The sequence below is a fragment of the Populus nigra genome, chromosome 19 (assembly GCF_951802175.1).
Source record: "Populus nigra chromosome 19, ddPopNigr1.1, whole genome shotgun sequence".
NCBI lineage: Eukaryota > Viridiplantae > Streptophyta > Magnoliopsida > Malpighiales > Salicaceae > Populus > Populus nigra.
Window position 1 is genome coordinate 9957249 of NC_084870.1, and position 18217 is coordinate 9975465.

Consider the following 18217-nt stretch of genomic DNA (forward strand, 5'->3'; position numbering starts at 1 on the left):
AAAGGAAGAAAGCAATGATGATGAAGTACGAGAAGAGATTAGGACTCGTTTGCTTGTGAACGTGAATGTGAACAACTTGCGCAATGTTGATCGTGGGAAACACTGGTGATTTATATTAAACCAAGGAGAACTGAAATGATTTCATGTTTAGCTTATTAAGTGGCAAAGTTACTGTTTAAAGTGAACGAGATTAATTTAAGCAGATATTGCTTTAGAAGATTACACAACAGAGTTATAAATTATATGCTTAATTGAAGCACAGGGCACTGAATTGTGTGGCTCTTGTACCGGTGCATTATTCACCACTAAACAAGCTTGCTTAAATTTTTTTTTGTCCCCACAGATGGACACTAACTGGAAAATCTTATTAAACCACCACAGAGACTTCAACACTTCATTCCGGCATGATTCAAAAGGGTCTTGAAAGTGTAAGCGAAGGAGAGATGAAGCTATTCTGGAGTCATTATGCAAAGCCCTTCTGGACAACATTTCTAACAATCAAGGATGGGTTAGGGCATGATTTATCATAGTAAATGTAATTATCAATCTGGTCACCAGCTAAAGTAAAGAAAAGGAGGAATGGAATGCTGAATTTTGAGAAAAGTTTCTGATACATTAAAAATTTGCTCGAGAATGTAACAAGTTGTCCAATAACACTAATGACCTCTGACGAGGGCCTTAATTGCGTGGTGATTTATACGCAAAACAACATAATCCAAGTGAATACATTAGTTTAGCTTATAAAGTGGCAAAACCATTGTGTGGCTGCTAAAAGTGACCAGGATTACAGTCAAAATAGCAACAGTGCAGATGACTTTAATTAACACCTAATGACTTGAAAATTAAGTTAATGGAACCCACCATCGTCAATTACATGTTTCAAGTAGCAAATCACCCGGTACAAGACAAAGATATTAAAAAAATATTAAATATATTGATTTTAAAATTTTCAATTAAATGAAATTTAAAAGTTCCGTTAAGTTGAGAAGCTCAATCCAATCTTATTTGAGTCACGAGGTTTTCACAATCAAATGATTAATTTTTCAAAATTTTGGTCAGCCTTGTGTAATTTATTCATACGTAAGAGAAGCTCAATCCAATTTTATTTGAGTAAGTTTTCGCAACAAGGTGATTAGTTTTTCAAATTTTTAGCCTTTATGATATTTTTATATGTTCTGTGGATTTCCAATTAGTTTTAGAATTTTTATTAAATATGAGAATATGAATTATTTCTTTAAGTATTAAGGTTTATTATTTTGTTTATTTCTTTGTTAGATAAGGAGAAAACACAATAAAAAAATAAAATAATCCAAGCTGACTGAAGAAACAAAATAACAAGAAAGCTTACTAATTATGCAAGGAGATTATTCCAGTAACTTCAATTGTGTTTTCTAGTATTAGAAAGATCCTAAGAGACGGTAAAAAAAGGAAAATAGTACCAATAATCATGTTCATTTCAAAAAAAAAAAAAAAGTATGAGATTAAAATCCTCCTACAACTTAAAAATAATATGGAACCTTTCTTTTAGTTTCTAGGATTAATAAGTTACATGGAATGTTATAAATAAACCTTTGATCATTTCTGTAAATTTTTTTCTTTTTTTTTATGGCAAAAATAAAGATTTAATATTATGAGTTTTATTTTATTTTGTAAGTTACATTTCAAGACTTGTTTTGATTAGGTTATGAGCTTTTAGTCTAGAATTTTTGAGTCAATTTTATAAGTGGGCCAAATCAATTTATTAGGATAGATCTATAATGGTTAATTTTTTTCAAGAACTATTTAAACACATGTAACATATATTTCAACAGCGATTGATGAATAATACTTTTGAATTTCTCAGTTTTAACTTGTGGGAGTGATTTTTTCATTCTTTAATTTTTTAACGAATTGAATATGACTTATTGAAGATTAATTGGTTTTGTGGTGTTATTCTATTTCATTCCAATAATATTAGTGTTTTAAAACAAATTTTCATTGTGTTATATATTTTGATTTTTCAGAATCGAATCTTAATTTTAATTATAAATTACGTGATCTTATGATGACAAGATTCGCATTAGTACTCCACATATGACTTTAATTTACACCAAATGACTTGAAAATTAAGTTAATGGAACCCACCATCATCAATTAGCACAATAACCAAGAAAATATTAGATTCATTACATAAGAAAATACCTCCGGTTCAAGATTTCAAAGCAGAATCATAAATTATTGACATGTTAAGTTAAAGCACCAGGGAAGGAAATTTGGATAAGCACCACTGAGAAGGTGGCGCTTCCTTACCGTGTGATTTGCCAAAGGGAAGAGAACAAGACCGGACACTACTTAACTGTTTCAACAGATACATCTTCATTTGTCTTCGCATGTTATAGTTTGTTTCGTCTAATCTCAAGACTGGTTCCTAAATACTCATTACGTGGAAACTTAAATATTTTTTACAGCTCCATGAATGACATAATCAATCAACTCAACTCATGTTATGTTGCAGTTTCCACCGCCTATCCAGGGTTGAGCCATGGGATTTGATGGCTGGTGTAAAAAGTCACCTATAGGTACTTTACGCCCAATTATTCCAGATAACACCTGCATCCTCTGTATTGCTGTGGCTGCTGGCACAGAGTTATTTGTTGCTTTTTTCTCTGATATCATCATTGCTTTTTCTCAGGGAAAAGAAGTTAATGACCCGTAGGCCTTCTACCTCCACGCGGCAGGGATCTGTCAAGCTTTTGCCCACAGCAAAAAAACCCCCACTTCTTCTTCCCCGTAGGAGCCTGGCCGTGTCCCAGTGCCAATGTAGCTGGTCATCCTCTCAGAACTTTAGCATTTTATTACCCTTGATTGTTTCACCGTAGAAGAAACAGAGCAATGGCAGAATTAGATGCTATCTCCATATTTACAGGTCACACAAAGATTGTTATTTTTTTTACAGCTCTAAGATAACAAATTGCCCTGTCATTGAATTGTGTTCCAATTGAGAATATTAGATGGTTTTTAACTATTTCAAATTTTAATTAGATGAGATAAGTGAGCAAATCAATCCCCATTAGAATCACTAAATAAACCCTTTTTTTATATATAAAAAACGTCAGTCACATAATCATCCGCTAGATGAGCATCACAAGTTCCATAAAAAGATTCACATGACATAAATATATTTAGTTAACAGACCCGCATTTCTTTCTAATTTGCCCATTGCTCCCTGTAAGTATACCAAGATTGCTAAGCTTCGTCATTGATGATGCAAAATCAGCCGAGAAAAGATACGAATTTGAACTGTAGGCAGTAACAAGTGCAGCAGTCCTTGGATCCCCCATCAGAGCTTGATCAGATTCAAGAAGGCCAGTACTGTTCACGAGGTTCACATAATAAGCATTGTCAAATCGGTATGTGCTTGCATAGTCAAGAGGAGCAAGATTGCTGTTTGATGCATCCTTATTTGGACACATGCCTTGTAAGTTTGTCAAGGCCAAAGATTCTAGTGTGGGGTCAGGCTTGCCGGTGCCTTTGAAATCAAAAAGCCTCCTCTTGAAGGTAAAGCATTGAGCAAAACCTATGGTGTGTGCTCCTGTAATTAACAAGAAACTAATTAATTATTTGTGTCCACGGTATTAGAAATTAGTAAAAAAGTTCTGTTCTGCTCATTGGGTTGTGCTGTCGCCAAAAGTTCCGTCGTCAAAAACCCGAGATTAAGAAATTTATAGAAGGTAACGATGGATACATATATATGACGACAAAATGTGGTCGTCTAAACCAATTAAAAGAAGAGGTGTCGCAAACTTCATCGCTATAATTTAAGCTCTATGAATGCAAGGCATATATGGAATCAAAAGTTCTGAATTGTGATCTGAACAAGAACACCACTCCATTGACAGCTTAAAATCGAGAGCGATGACCAGAGAGTGAAAAGGGCAAGAACCTGAGAGGACTGCAACATCCTTCATATCAAGACCCTTTGATGTGAACTTAGCAGTGATGTTTTCTAGTGGTTCAATAGGTGATGGCAATTGTTCATTAGCTGCCTTCTCACTTGCAGTCAATCCATCTCTTCGGCCAAATGAAAGAGGATAATAAGGCCCTCCTGACTGAACCAGAAAATGAAGTAAATGGATAAAGATTTTAGAACAAAGAATAGAATATGTCGTAGGAGCACAATGAATGAATAAAGAATATGAGCAATGTCAGTACCAAAACGACAGATTCTCTTGCTGCAAGAGTCAATATATCAGCACATGAAACAGTTGATGGGCAAGCCTTTTCAACATCTGCCTTCATACTTTCAATGACTTCATATCCTCTAGCTGAATTACGGTTAGGAAAAGCATTCTTCTCTCCCCTGAAATGAATCGTGTCATCTAAAAGTATCGAAGCATCGCAGCCCTATAAGATCATTAAGTTGGTCAATAAATTTCAAGTCATGTGCATATAGTATTATAGCCTGCTCTTCAGTTTTGACCCAACATGAGAAATAAATCTAATCTCTATCTATCCAATAAGTCTCAATTTCTAACCATGTTAAGGGTGCAATCAAGTTGCAGGTTCTGAAGGCAGAATAAATGTGTACGCAGATGGACTTGTCACTTGTGTGTATCCTTTTATGTTAGTAAAAGGTTAAGAGTGGTTCCTGTTAATAACTTGTGTGCTTGTTTCTATTTATATTCATTTGTGTATTTCACTTATTTACAACATTAAAAGAATGTAGGTAATCTCTTGGATTTGTGGGACAAGATAGTTATAAGCCAACACAACAAGTAAATAGGTAAGCGAAAGAATGAGTCTAGCAAGATTAGACTGCCGCACAAGGGCCGGAAATTTTGCCGAGAAAATTGACCCTGTTACAAGAGAGAAATGGATTAAGATCGAAGTAGTATTACGTTTACAAAGCAGTCATGAAAATGCAATCGAAGGAGGGATGCAGCGATTCTGGTGTCATTCTTGAAAGCAGCCCAGACACCATACTTAACAATCATTCCCAAACGGGGGCATGACCTGTCATAGTAATTGTAGTTGTAATTGTAATCAATCTGACCACTAGCAAAAGGGAAGGAAGTGACCAAGTGAAGCGAAGACAAGCAAAGAAACAAGGGAATGGTGAAGTATGAGAAGAGCGTCTTAGCCATTTGCATGTGAGGGTGAAGAAGCTGTGCAATGCTGATTGTGATGGCCTTTAATGCGGGGACCTTGTGCTGATTTATAGGGCAAACAAAGAAGAGTCGAAGAGAGTTCATTGGTTGAGCTCGGAAAATGGACAAGCCACCGTCACTGTGTAAGGCATGGTTGTTAATCAAATCCAACAAGTTAATCTTGAAAATCCATGATTTAAAAGAGTCTAGCTGTACAAGTTAAATAATAATAATAATAAAAAAAAAAAGTCATTCGCCCTCATCCAGTTGAGTCACTGAGAGAAAATATTATTTTCTTCAAAAAAATATTTTTTTTAAAATAAAAATAATTCACTCGGATTAACTTGTATATATTTACACGTTGATGATCCCTTATTTCTAGTTCTTTTCTAGATACATATGAACCAAATTTCATCTTAAAATGGCTTTGAATAAGTGAGATTAAATTAGTAATTAATGGTACTCTGTGTGCGATAAGTGCACTCTTTTTTGTTTTTATTTATTTACAAATAATTAATCTTACCAAGACAATGTAATTCGAGACAACGTAATTACTAATTTAACAAGTTGATTGGTAAGCTTATTAAATTAATCTTCCACTTCTTGAGATTAATCACATCAAAACACGTCAACCCTTTTATCTATCGATCATAGGCTTCATATATAATGGGAACCGGAAGGTTTGATTAAGACACGAACATCAGTGTTAAACATTTAACGAAATCAAACAATCAGCCCTCCATAAATGACGCTTAAATACAAGGAAATTAATGACTTCAATATGAGCCCAGTTAATTGGCATCCACGACCCTTCATTATTCTTTTGTTTTTTGCCCTATATTAATCACGCAAATATTATATTTTTTTTAATCATGCACGTAAGATATTAGATTAATGAGAGAAAATACCTTGGCTCGGTACCAGCTACAAGATTATTAAAGGATATAATCATAGATTACATGTTTCATGCTCGGGTCTGCACTGAGCTTCACTGATAACTAACGAAGATCACTGTGCCCATGAACTTCGAAAATTTTATCTGCACCAGCTCAGACACTTTCTTAGGATCTGATTTGCCAGGAGCAATGCACAAGCTGGACCACTACTTGACGGCTCAAGAGCATGTATATAATGCTTTTCAGAGTGGTGTAGCTAAATTAATAAAGGAAGGAGTGTGTTTGGTTATAATTCGAGCATTATAAATTTTAAAATTATTAAAAATTTATATGATTATTAAAGTTAAAATATTAAAAAATTTATTAAAATATGTATAAGTTAAACTGGACACTCAGAATTTTTTTTTTAAAAAAAGAGCATATAAGTAATGCCATGCGCATGCTGTAGTTAGTGACATATAATTCCAGGGACTGACCTAATCATTCACTTGTATACAAAAAAAGGCGATAACTGAGGAATTTAATCCCCACTCCCATCAAGTAAGACAAAACTAAGGAAAAAAATATAGATATACGGGGGTGATGGATTAAGATTTATTAGTATTTTTACAATTTAAAGACATCCACTATAAGTTTGAGAAAGAAGTAGAAGAATCTTTGCTTCTAGATACCAAAAATAAAAAATAAAAAATCTCAAAAGTGTGATTTGTGCTTGTGAAATTATGAATTGATGGAGTCATTATAATCTATCTTGCTTGTCGCATCGAGAAGTTGATGTCATGTCTTGTTTGCTGTGGTTTTTAAGGAAAGTTTTGAAGAAGATGAAAGGGATAAAGGATAATAATAATAATAATTAAAAAAATGAAATTCTTTTTATTCCAAACACTTGAATTCGACTTATCTCTATTAATTGATTCCAGCAACCTTAGCTATTTTATAAGATTCATATATACATGTGCTCTTTTATTTATTTATTTATTTATTTATTTGAAGTTAATTAAACTGTGACTAGGATCTCATATTGATAGAGGACATGACAGCAAATTCCAGGCCAAGTCAACTTGGTAAAAAAGATAAGATGGCAAATTAAGATACTATATGCTCATAATATCTAGCTTTAAAATTACTAATTTAAAGAGTGGAAGTACATGTGTCAACTTGGGTGTTGTTTTAAACTGTGGTTTAACCTTTTTTTATTTTTAAATAATTTTGATGTATAGATATTTGTAAGAAAATATATTAACTTTTTATATTTTCAAATAAAAAATATTTTTTTAAAAATCTCTATTTCTATCCTCAGCAAAATTAAGATACTTACAGAGCACTTTCAGAAATCAGAAGTGTAATGGGATGACCTTTGATACAACAACATAGTTTATTACAGGTAACATTAATGTTGAAATGTACACCTGCACCCAGTTCATTGAATATTCTTGGTGTGACTCTGCCAAATTCCTTCATGACAAAACGATGGCAGGAACAAGAAAACGAAAGAAACATTGTTTCCTCCATTGGATGAAACTGCAGAGGTGGTTTTATTCTAAAAATGGCAGAACTCAAAAGCGGTAATTTATTGACCAATATAATCCTGACATGCCTCTTGCGGAGGTTAAAGCTCTCATGAGAAAGATGATTATCTCTTCTTGTCGGCAGAGTCTAATTGGGTTTTAAGTAAAATGACTCATATGCAGCCTAAAATATGAAAATGGAACAGAAAATTGAGGAAAAACTCAAAATCCCAACTGAGTCCCGAAAGCATTTTTTTTTAATCTCAATTGAGTCCCTTAGTTTTGTTGAATTCTTAGTTTCAAACACTATATATAGAAATAGATTCGTTTTTATGCATAAATGTACACTTATTTGAATGGATGGAATTGAGGATTCTCTAAGCCTATGAAGACCCAATTGAGATCGAAAACAGGTTTAGAGACTCAACTGAGAATTTTATAAATATAGTTAGGGATTTATTTGGGATTTTCCAAAAATGGAAACTAAAACTAAAAGTCCTGGCCCATGCAGGTTTCGAACCTGCGACCTTCGCGTTATTAGCACGACGCTCTAACCAACTGAGCTAATAGGCCACCTTGTATTTGGAGGAGATTATTTGCTATTTTTACTATTTTTATTTCCTATTGTCTTCTCTCTCTCTCTAGAAATGGACTACAAATGGAGAGCATAAAATTATTGTATTTGTATCCATACTCTCTCTCTCTCTCTCTCTATTTTATTCAGTAATATGTCCTTGTAAAGTAAAAGATAACTGCGTGAAATAGAGCGAGTGGGATTATCATAACAAAATACTGAGAGAGGGAGAGAATGCATCCCTCAAATTCTTTATTCAGACAGTTTACATAGGAATAAAGGGAACTGAAACAACACTTCTACCTAAAATGGCATTCAAGAAAAACACTGCAATCATGCCACAGTATTTTTCACATGACAATGCCATGCTACACTATACACCTCAAATTATTAAGAAACATGGTGATGCCTGAAAAGAGTAAATCAGACTAAAGATTCTACAAAAACCAATTTCTTGCTTCTTCAAAACTACAAAATATAAGAGCAAAAAAGTAGTGACCGATTGGTAAAAAGGGGGAAAAAATGCACATTATTCCATCATTGAGCTGGTCAGAGCTGAAGTACTCAATGGCTTGCCTCGACCCACAGTGAAACCTTTGGTCCCATCAGGCATTCTTGGACTCTTGGAAGCATGTTTAGCAGATGCTTCACGTTGAGGGATGCTGGCACATTTTACAGGAGCAAGCAGACCTCTGCTACAATTGATTTGACCACGGCCTTTGCCCTTGCCATGGCCTTTTGCCGCCCATGCCTTCTTTGATGCTCCTGAACTATCTTCAGCCTTAGGAAAAAAGTTTATAAGGCGTTAATATTTAACATTGTTATTGTTATTCAATTAGACAACTGGTATGGCTAGGAAAATGGTAGATCAATTCTATGATCCTGGCAGACTGAGGATTTAAGATATGTATGCTTACACATAGATGCCAAGATAAGACTGATTAGACAAGAGAAGTTACTCACATGACTCTCTGTGACGGATTCTGAATTGTTTGGTTTGAAGCTGGTATCTACAGTTGATTCATAATGAGGTGAATCTTCCTCGTCCCAAATATCAAATTCGGACCTTCTGCCCCTGGGGAGAACAGATTTTGGCTGCAATTTTTTTTGGACAAATAGTAAGCTGCAGTCTTTTGTTGAGCAGAAGATGGTGCAAGTAATAGCTTAGTTTATGCATACCGAGCATCGAAGCAGCAACCTTACTCTAAGGCCTTTCCTCCAGTTCCTTTCATCATTCAACTTTTCAGCCTGTTGAACTTAGTAGAAGCTTTCAATTTCATTGCATAAATAAGAGAGATTTAAAACCAGATTTACATAATATGCATTAACATACCGCTTTCTCAGCTATTTTTCGGGTTTCAAGTTCCACAAGTGCGTGCAGCTAGAGAATATTAAAGGAAAAGGAATCGTGAAAATTTTCCTTTTAACACTATCCTGGTTCGCAAAGAAAATGTGTCAATTCATGTTTAATACCTTATTGGTTACAAAGAAGTCATTTTTAGCCCCGGAAGAATTGGATTCATGAGGATGGCATATTCTGATGGTTTTCACACTGTTTACAATGGCAGTTGTTAACACACAGTCATAAACTTGATGTTTTCTAGAGTAATAGAAACAGAAATGTTAGCGTCCAACTCATAGACTTGACCTTCCAACCACGCTGAAAATCTTCTGGACATTTTGATGAGAATGATCTTCTGGCAAATTCTCCACAACAACAATACGAGACTGCAGGAAGAAAAAACAACGTATTGCATCAAGCAAAACTGTGTAAAAAATACTTTCGGATCATGTGTCCAACAGAGAGAGTCTGCGCTGATTTACCTGCAATTCTTCTCTATCTTTATCAGTGAAAGGGATTTTACGTTTGACCTTCTTGCCATCTTCAGTCAGGGACTTTAGAGCATCAAGGTAAAAACAAAGAGAGATGAACCCTCTAGATTTAACAATTCAACTCTTTTGATAATTACAAAAAAATAATGAGGCAATTTAAGCGAAAGGACTTACAAGTTTTGATGAAGACTTGAGTGCTTGAGCAAGCGAATCGTTATCGATAACAAGGGACCGCATTTTCTTAGTTGAAGCAATAACAGATATTGGCACTGCAATGCAACCGAAACATATGATTAGAAATTCGAGCTACCACTGCAGAAAAATACAGGTCCATAGAGAATACTTCAATGATCCTTACCATAGCCTTCAGGATCTTTATTAATGTGTTTCGACATCGATTCGTTAGCAAGAAGACTCATGTCACTGAATTGGTACTCCACCTATTTCAGACCCAAACAGTTCTCAGATTCTTAGAGCATTTCAAAACTGGGACTCGTTATGAATAGAACATATGATGTTCAACGTAATTGCATAATGACTCTAGTGCCAAAAACATGACACGTTGTTAATGAATGAATTTCAAAACAGCAGACCAGATGAAGGGAAGAAATCGGCATTGACATAACAGAAGAAATAAACAGCTTAACGAAGATTATTAGAAGCCAAGCAAGATTTTTGGCATGCCAAGGTTTTACAAAGCTTTTAAAAATACTTTGTTTTGTTATGTCACTATTTCAAGAAATAAAAAACTTAACAGCACCAAATCATGTGATTGTCTAATGAACATAATTAAACATGAACCCCCAATACAAGAATAACGAGAGATCAAATCGAGAACCAACAGAAAGTAGGACAGAAAATGAGATTTCAACGGAAGAAAGGAACCTGTTTGATGATCTTTTTTTGAAGATCGTCAGTGAGAACATCGCTATTCTTGGTGGGGCCATTAGGCATTGCAGCAAGATTTGGATTATTAGAGATCAAATAGGCAGCATGGTCTTGGTTCCCAACAAAGAACCAGTCAGACCCTCCAGCAGCAGTGGCACCAAGATAATTAAAGTAAGGATAAAAATAACCTGATATAGGCATTTGGGTTGCAGTGGAATGTGATCTTGGCAAAAACTCAGGTGCCTGTGCGTTGAATTTAAAGGACACGGGACCCCTATCATTTTTGGGTCTGGTTGTTTCTTTCATTTCTTTTTCTTTAGACATTTCTTCTTCAGGTTGTGCCTGTGCCATCACTATTTATTTTCTTTTCCTCTCTAGCAAACAATTTTTTTTCCCTGATTTTGTATGGTAGTTTGTGTTCTCTCTCACTTGCTCCTGAAGTTGAGCAACTGTAATGTCGTGATATTGAATCCACATTTAGCGCCCAAGCAGAGGTATTTGTGCTCCATACGTGCGTGTTGCTAATTTTCTTATTACACTTACCCGTTGCTTCAGGGTTTGACCAGAATTTTTTGAGGCTCGTGAGTTTGCTCATCTGAGAAATTACCACATGGATCATTCTTACCACTGCTCTCCCTCTCTCTCCTAACATTTTCCTAAAACACTGCTTCTGTGTGATACATTTTTGTTGTCGTTGCACAATTCGGCCCATGATTATCCACAAGGGTAAAGGTCCAGGCCCAAAACGATGCGCTATCCAGCGTTTTCGGTTATCTAGAATTGGCGTTGGGGCTTAAGGCCCGGCCTAAAATATTTGGATAAGCGTCCCGTTTACCTTCCATTGTGTTGGATCAAGTGGTGAGCTTCCAGTGTTATCATCCCAGTTAGAAATTCAAATATAACAATAAAAAATATAATAATATCTGTGAATGCAATTTAGATTTGAATCATCTATTTAAGATTTAATGGAATATAAATATTTATTATTAGGTGTTTAGTTTCAACTTATTTTTTTATTAAAATTTGATTTTTTTTCTTTAAATTAATTTTTCTTAATGTTTTTAAATAGTTATCAAAAATAAATTTTAAAACTTAAAAAATATTATTTTAATATATTTTCAAACAAAAAACTTTCACAAGCACCCTTACAGTTATAAACTGGTCTCCAGACAGCTTCTTGCTTGGTCAATTGTTAAAAACCCTAGACATAAATTCCTTTATTAAAACAATAAGTAGCTGGTTAACCTTTCTGCTTGATACTTTTTATCTGGGGGGCTTGCCCCTTTTGACAGCTTTCTCCATTTTTTAAGTTTCCTAATTATACCACACCTATCAAGAATCATCATCATCTCTGCCTGGTCTTTGAAGGAAATCTTCGACAGGGAATGGTTATTATTTTATAGGAACAATTATATATATATAAATATTGATTAATCTTTTAGCTATCATGTGGGCAGCTAATGTTCGTAGCCACCGCATACATTCTTCCATTCTATATCGTCTAATTTATAAAAGAAGAAACGGGATAGTCCTTTGATTTGAAGAATCTGATGTATAAAAACAAAATAAAGTAAGTTTGTTAACCTTATTAGGGTGAGAATTTAATGAGTGGTTCCATCATTTTCCCTCGCTTCTTCCACCAAACAATTTATACTTACTGAAGGTAGACCAATCTCTGTGGGCTCCTTCATTATATCTGGTCTATGAGATTCTCTCTATTATTTTGTTTCTGAGAGTGACTCTTTTGTCATGGACCCAGATCAGCCTTGCAATTGATTGTGCTTTCCCCCCTCTCACTCAAGAAAATAAAAAAAGTGGGAAACTGGGTTAGGTGAAAGGATAAAATCTAGGGTTTTTAACAATTGACCGAGCAAGAAGCTGTTTGGAGACCACATGATTCAGTCAAGCTGCTACAAAATCATACATACTGATAAGATTGATTATAGCTTCTAGAGCTTAAACTTGCTTGTCTAATGATAAATATTTCCCAGAATAGTTTTTTTTTTTTTTTTTTTGAGTTAATGAATAGAGAAAGAACAGCCTAAATACGCTCGATTTTTTTTCCCTGTATTTACCAGAGGCGTGATCCGCAATTAGGCCTAGAGTCATTATCAATGGTGGCCAAATCTCTTGCTTCCCAAACAGACCTTGTACAGTGTGCATAGCGAAAATGAGTGCGTTGGTGAACTAAAACTGGAAGAATAATGTCAACTGCTTGCTTGTCAATCTTATCTTTTTCCTTGAACAAGAATCCTGATTCCAAAATAATTGAGTGTCCTGGACATAATCACAAGAAAGTAAAGGAATAGAAACCTATAATATTCTCACTAAGATAAGTATTGATCTTGTCTTGTCATCATGTACAGCCAAAACAGCATCAACAAAAGCAATTTTAGCATACATTGAAACAATAATTTCTTTGAGGCATGTTGAGGTTCATCTCGGTCAATATAATAATGGCTATGGAGAACAGAATAATTCCCAACATATCATCCTAACAAATACAAGTAACACACCAGGCATCTCAAAAAAGCAAAGGTTAGCTTAGTGAGTGACCAGATATTAATATGGCCGGGCCGGCAGAGAACGTAAGGTGAAGAAGCTGACACCCTTTCCTTGTGTATAACAAAATAAATCTCATTTTTGGTTCTGCCCTTCTTGCAGGGCATCCTGGTTCTGCTATTTTTTTCTGGAAGAAGGGAAGCTAGAACGGAAAAGGAGGGGGGGGATGCCTCCAGTGATATCCTCTTCCAAACAGGGAAAAACAGTTCCGAGTTAATGTGCCTGAGGTTGATAAGACCTTCGAAAATTCTCTGTCAAGCTTTATAAAAACCCAGAGGAACTATCAACGTTGAAAATGAAATATTCCTGACTTCCTGCTCAAGTACCTCAGGGGACAGGCAAAAATTACAGAAGACCCGGAATCCAACGATTATTCTGGGTGAACATTTTTGGCTGCATTACTTCTAGATTTATTTTACTTCACCTGGACTTTCAGGCAACCAGATTGAGGATCTATTATGGTTTTCCACATGAGAGTTCTACCTTCAAGATTTTCTAACAATAGAGAGAGAGTACATAACATAGACATCGATAGGTCAACGAGAAGCAGGTCCATTTCCATTGAATGAAGTTCAAAGTGGACAGTAGCATGTGATAATTCCACCTAAGATTCAAATCTAGCTAGCAAAAAGAAACTGTGGAACGATAATCTCTAGCAATATTTATTCCAAAACCTCATATTTGCTGGAAAAGCTTAAGCAAACACAAGTTCTAAACAATGATATTGGGAAACATCGATGATATGAAAAAGGTCTTGTCTATTCCATGAACACAAAGGGTGTCTTAGAACTTTATACGAATTCCGACTGGATACAGAAACTCAATTTAAAGACAGAAAGAAAGCTACTCCTGCAAAAATTAACAGCCTCACTCATTCTCAAGAACCCTTCATTTAAATTTGTAATCTTTCTAGTATTATTTCTATAATTATATAATCCTCCCATGTATACTTTATCTGCAAAATTCATGGTGGAAAAACTCTATACATCATCTTTTCCTGATCTGTGAGTATGACTTTTCCAGCTGTAGCCCTCAGATTTTGCATCTTCATCATCCTCCATGCTATCACCTCCTGTAGTGGAGGTCCCTCCGGTGTTTACAGCTAGCTGAAGAGGACCTTGGGGGGAGCCAGACTGGGAACTGGTAGCCTTTGAGGAGTCACCATACTGATCTTGGGTCATCCACAAACCCCCCAAAACAACAACAGATTGGTTTGCAGGGGCAGCAGCTGTAGCTGGTGTCACTCTTCTTGTATGAAGTCGGTATTTCTGCAATGCCAAGAAAGTTCCATGAGAACTGAGAAAACTTCATATGACTCTTTCAATGAGATGAAGGAAAAGAAAATCGATTCAATTCATAAAGCATTTTCTTTTCTTTTATTCGTGCTTCTATAAATCATACACCATGGGAAGGAGACAGAATTGAAAACTCACTTGCAAATGACTCTTCACTTCATCATTAGTCAAGCCATCAACTTGCATAAGTTCTCTAATCTGCTTTGGAGTAGCGGCTGCAGAATGTCCAACAAATTCAAATTAAATGCTTAAGAAAAATGGATCAATGAGCAAAAACGCTATGCAATAAATGAAATTTTCTAATTTCAACTTCCAATAGATAAATCAAGTTCACACATTTTGTGATCTCTCGTCCCCATCCCCATGTTTCTAGACAAAATTATGACTGCACCCAAAATTCTTATCCATGATTTTCATCTTTCAAGCCAAGCATATACTATCACTTCACATTCCATCTATCATTCTTCATCCAACAATATACATAATCCCACACTAACAAGATTCTCAAACCAAAAGACCTATATTCAAATCTACCATAATATACTAACCTTGAGAACCTCCAAGTTGCTGTAAAGCATTGACAAACCGGCGGTGCAGCTCTGGTGACCAGCATCTCCTCTGCTTCCTAGCAGTCTGCTGCTGGGAATGAGGTCCATTTCGTAAATTTGATTCTGAATTAGGGCCAGAAATAGTGGAAACTGATCTACTACAGCTGCTTCTTGAACCTGTCGAGTTGGATTCCTCTTTTAAGCTCTTAATCCCAGGAGTTGAAAGAGAAAGAGAAGGAACTGGCAATTTCTCCTCCTTGCTTGATAAACCAGAGCAGGCTTTAAATGGCATAAACGTTCGTGCTGCAGTCCTGCCTATACAAGCCTGGAATGCATCCTCGTTTCCATACTGATTTCCTTTCTTATTTGTCTAAAGAAAAAAAAAACACAAAAACAAAAACATACAAAAAAATCAATTCCAACTTTTTTCTCTTCTTTTAAGACTCCAGTTAGAAACGAATCACATGAACTTCAATCGTGGTTATTATTGTTATACCTTAGATTCTAATTTGAGATTTTGTTTTGGATCAAACAAGTAATCAGTAGAGGGATGGTGATCATCAGCATTCCATAATTGAACAGAACTCATCCAGTTTTTCTTGTCTTTAGAGTCTTTCTCCTCAATTAAACCATCATTTTCATGATGATCATCAATATTTTTCTTCAATGGAATGAATTCTTCTAATACTGGTTGTTGAGTTTTTGACGCTCCACGTTGCATTAGCTCCTCCCTCAAAACTTGAATTGCTGCAACAAGAAAAAATAACAGTAAGAAAAATGAGCATCCCATAAATAAATAAATAACCATCGGTCAAAAATCATGAAAAACCAAAGACATTTTGAGATTTTTTCCATAGATAAAACTCTTGAAACCGAAAATCCAAAGCACCCCATTAATCAAAACCCACAACAAAAAAAACCCATCAAATCCATTAAAACATGTTTCAAAAAGCTAACAGAACAAATCAGAAACGTTTAAAAAAATTGCCCAAACCAACCATCATTCAAAAGGAGCATGCAAAGAGGTAACTCTCGTTTAAAAGCATCGATCTTTCTCTTTTCCTCTTCTAAATCTTGAATAAAACCATCCACTTTCAAAACCTTCACAGCAGAATCACCGATCACCGAAACCTCCTTGAGAAAATCGGCTATCGTTTTAGGCAAAAAAGGCAATGTTTTTGCTGTTGAAGGCCTGGCAAAATCCAAGCTCAATTCGGGTGAAAGCGAACCCATTTTTTCTCTAAAAAAAAGATTAAAACTTGATGATGATGTTTTGATAAATCTCCGAAACTAATAAGAGAAGGAGGAGAGATGGAGAGATCTGCAAATATATAGAGAGAGAGAGGGGGGGGGGGAGAAGAAGAAGTGTTGTTGTCTTGGATTCTGAAGGGTTATTTTGTCAAATACAGAGAGAAGACTAGAAGAAATGAAAAGAAAACCCCAAAGATTCTGTTTGTGCGTTTTTTGTGTTTAGCATTTTAAATTCACTCTCGTTTCTCCGCATATTTTATCTATTTATCTTATTTTATTTATTTCTAAAACTATTTTACCTCCCCCAAACTCCCCATTTTATTTGGTCCCCCAATTTTTCCATTTAATCCACTTTAGCTCTATCACTTTATCTGATGTTTCGGTGGAAGAACCCAGTGGTTGAGAAGATCAAGGAATTGAGGGGTACAGATACCAAGATTGATAGTAAAGGGACCAGATAAATAATACAAACCCCCTAAAGCCCTTTCTTTTTCTCAGGACTTTTAATGAATTTAGACCTGTTAATTACTTAATTGCCTTTCATTTCATTCACTAATCAAACAGTTGATCATGTTTAAGCAAGCATGTTTTGTGATAGATTCTCTGTTAATTTGCCTTTTCTTTTGGCTTAAGTTATCAAGATCTGGACAGGGAATGGTTAATTATATAATACATCGAACATAATATTTTTTTTAAAGAAAAGAAAGGAAATTACAGCAAGTTTATTATTTTGTAACCAACTGATTTATTCTTACTAAAATAGTCATGTCAAAGAGGCTGGTTCTTCTCCTCCACGGCAAAATCACGTGCTCTGGTATGAGTTCTTATCTTGTTTTTCCGTTTCCTTTCTTAGAAAAATAACCGCAATATCTCTCTTCATTTCAAAATTATATACTGCAAAACATTGCTTATCTAAAATTTATTTATTTTTCACTTAAAATTAAATTTTATAATGTTTATCATCTTAGTGTACTGATATTAAAATTTATTTATTTTAATATATTTTTAAATAAAAAACACTTTAAAATACAATAATTACCGAGCAAACATAAATTTATGAGTGTTTGGAAACGCGGTTATATCTGTTTTTTTTAAATTGTTTTTTTTTAAATGAACATATTTTTTTAAGAAGATTGTTTTGATGTGTTGATCTCAAAAATAAATATTTTTAAAATAAAAAAATATATATTTATATATAAAAAACATTTTAAAAAATAACAGTAGACACAATCCCCTGCTAAAGTGCAAAAATCAACCGGGAAAGTTCCTGGCATCCTCGTGCAGGGAATTTTTTTTTCCCCTGCGATTCCAAACGCACGGCCAGTCGGAACTACTGAATTGACAATTTAGTGCATGATAAAAATCAATTTTATAGAGCATGTAGCCCTCCAGCATAGGATTTAATAGCGGATTGTCTTGCTTGCATGAAAAGTTAAATAAAATAAAAAAGCAGTCCAAACAAATTTACAACCACTCACTGCATCAGGATTGTGGACTCAACTTAGGTGTAGTGAAGGTCTTTTCAAATAATATTCACCTTCATAAAGTATGGCATAAATATATTTGATCGGAATCTGTTTAGCATGAATTTTAAATTGTAATTTTTAACTTGAAGTTATAATTTAAAAGCCATTTCTTATAAATAATTCAAGCAAGAAGGAGTTAAAAGTGATTTTGTTATAAATACGTTGACGTAAAGTGTCTTTATCAATTTTTTATTCATAACCCAACACATT

The 18217-nt window shown here is 34.8% G+C and overlaps 3 protein-coding genes and 1 non-coding gene across 4 annotated transcripts; all 4 read right to left on the reverse strand.

The window, feature by feature from the left end:
* Positions 1–3059: 3059 nt before the first annotated feature.
* Positions 3060–5267, reverse strand: LOC133679098 (peroxidase 10-like). Its single transcript, XM_062101607.1, has 4 exons — positions 4878–5267; positions 4192–4383; positions 3923–4088; positions 3060–3571 (listed from the first exon to the last, which is right to left on the reverse strand). The coding sequence occupies exons 1-4, from the start codon at positions 5229–5231 to the stop codon at positions 3162–3164; spliced, it is 1122 nt and encodes a 373-aa protein (XP_061957591.1). The 5' UTR covers positions 5232–5267; the 3' UTR covers positions 3060–3161.
* A 2762-nt stretch (positions 5268–8029) lies between these two features.
* Positions 8030–8103, reverse strand: TRNAI-AAU (transfer RNA isoleucine (anticodon AAU)). Its single transcript has one exon. It is a non-coding gene; the product is annotated as a tRNA-Ile (tRNA).
* A 209-nt stretch (positions 8104–8312) lies between these two features.
* LOC133679190 (la-related protein 6C-like) lies at positions 8313–11275 on the reverse strand. Its single transcript, XM_062101720.1, has 10 exons — positions 10823–11275; positions 10296–10377; positions 10112–10206; positions 9929–10000; positions 9753–9832; positions 9578–9656; positions 9438–9485; positions 9284–9352; positions 9068–9199; positions 8313–8885 (listed from the first exon to the last, which is right to left on the reverse strand). Exons 1-10 carry the CDS (start codon positions 11174–11176, stop codon positions 8634–8636), a joined length of 1263 nt encoding a protein of 420 aa, XP_061957704.1. The 5' UTR covers positions 11177–11275; the 3' UTR covers positions 8313–8633.
* Positions 11276–14125: 2850 nt separating this feature from the next.
* Positions 14126–16652, reverse strand: LOC133680463 (transcription factor HHO2-like). The gene is made up of 5 exons (XM_062103427.1): positions 16229–16652; positions 15727–15977; positions 15231–15600; positions 14821–14897; positions 14126–14655 (listed from the first exon to the last, which is right to left on the reverse strand). Exons 1-5 carry the CDS (start codon positions 16461–16463, stop codon positions 14368–14370), a joined length of 1221 nt encoding a protein of 406 aa, XP_061959411.1. The 5' UTR covers positions 16464–16652; the 3' UTR covers positions 14126–14367.
* Between the last annotated feature and the right edge of the window lie 1565 nt (positions 16653–18217).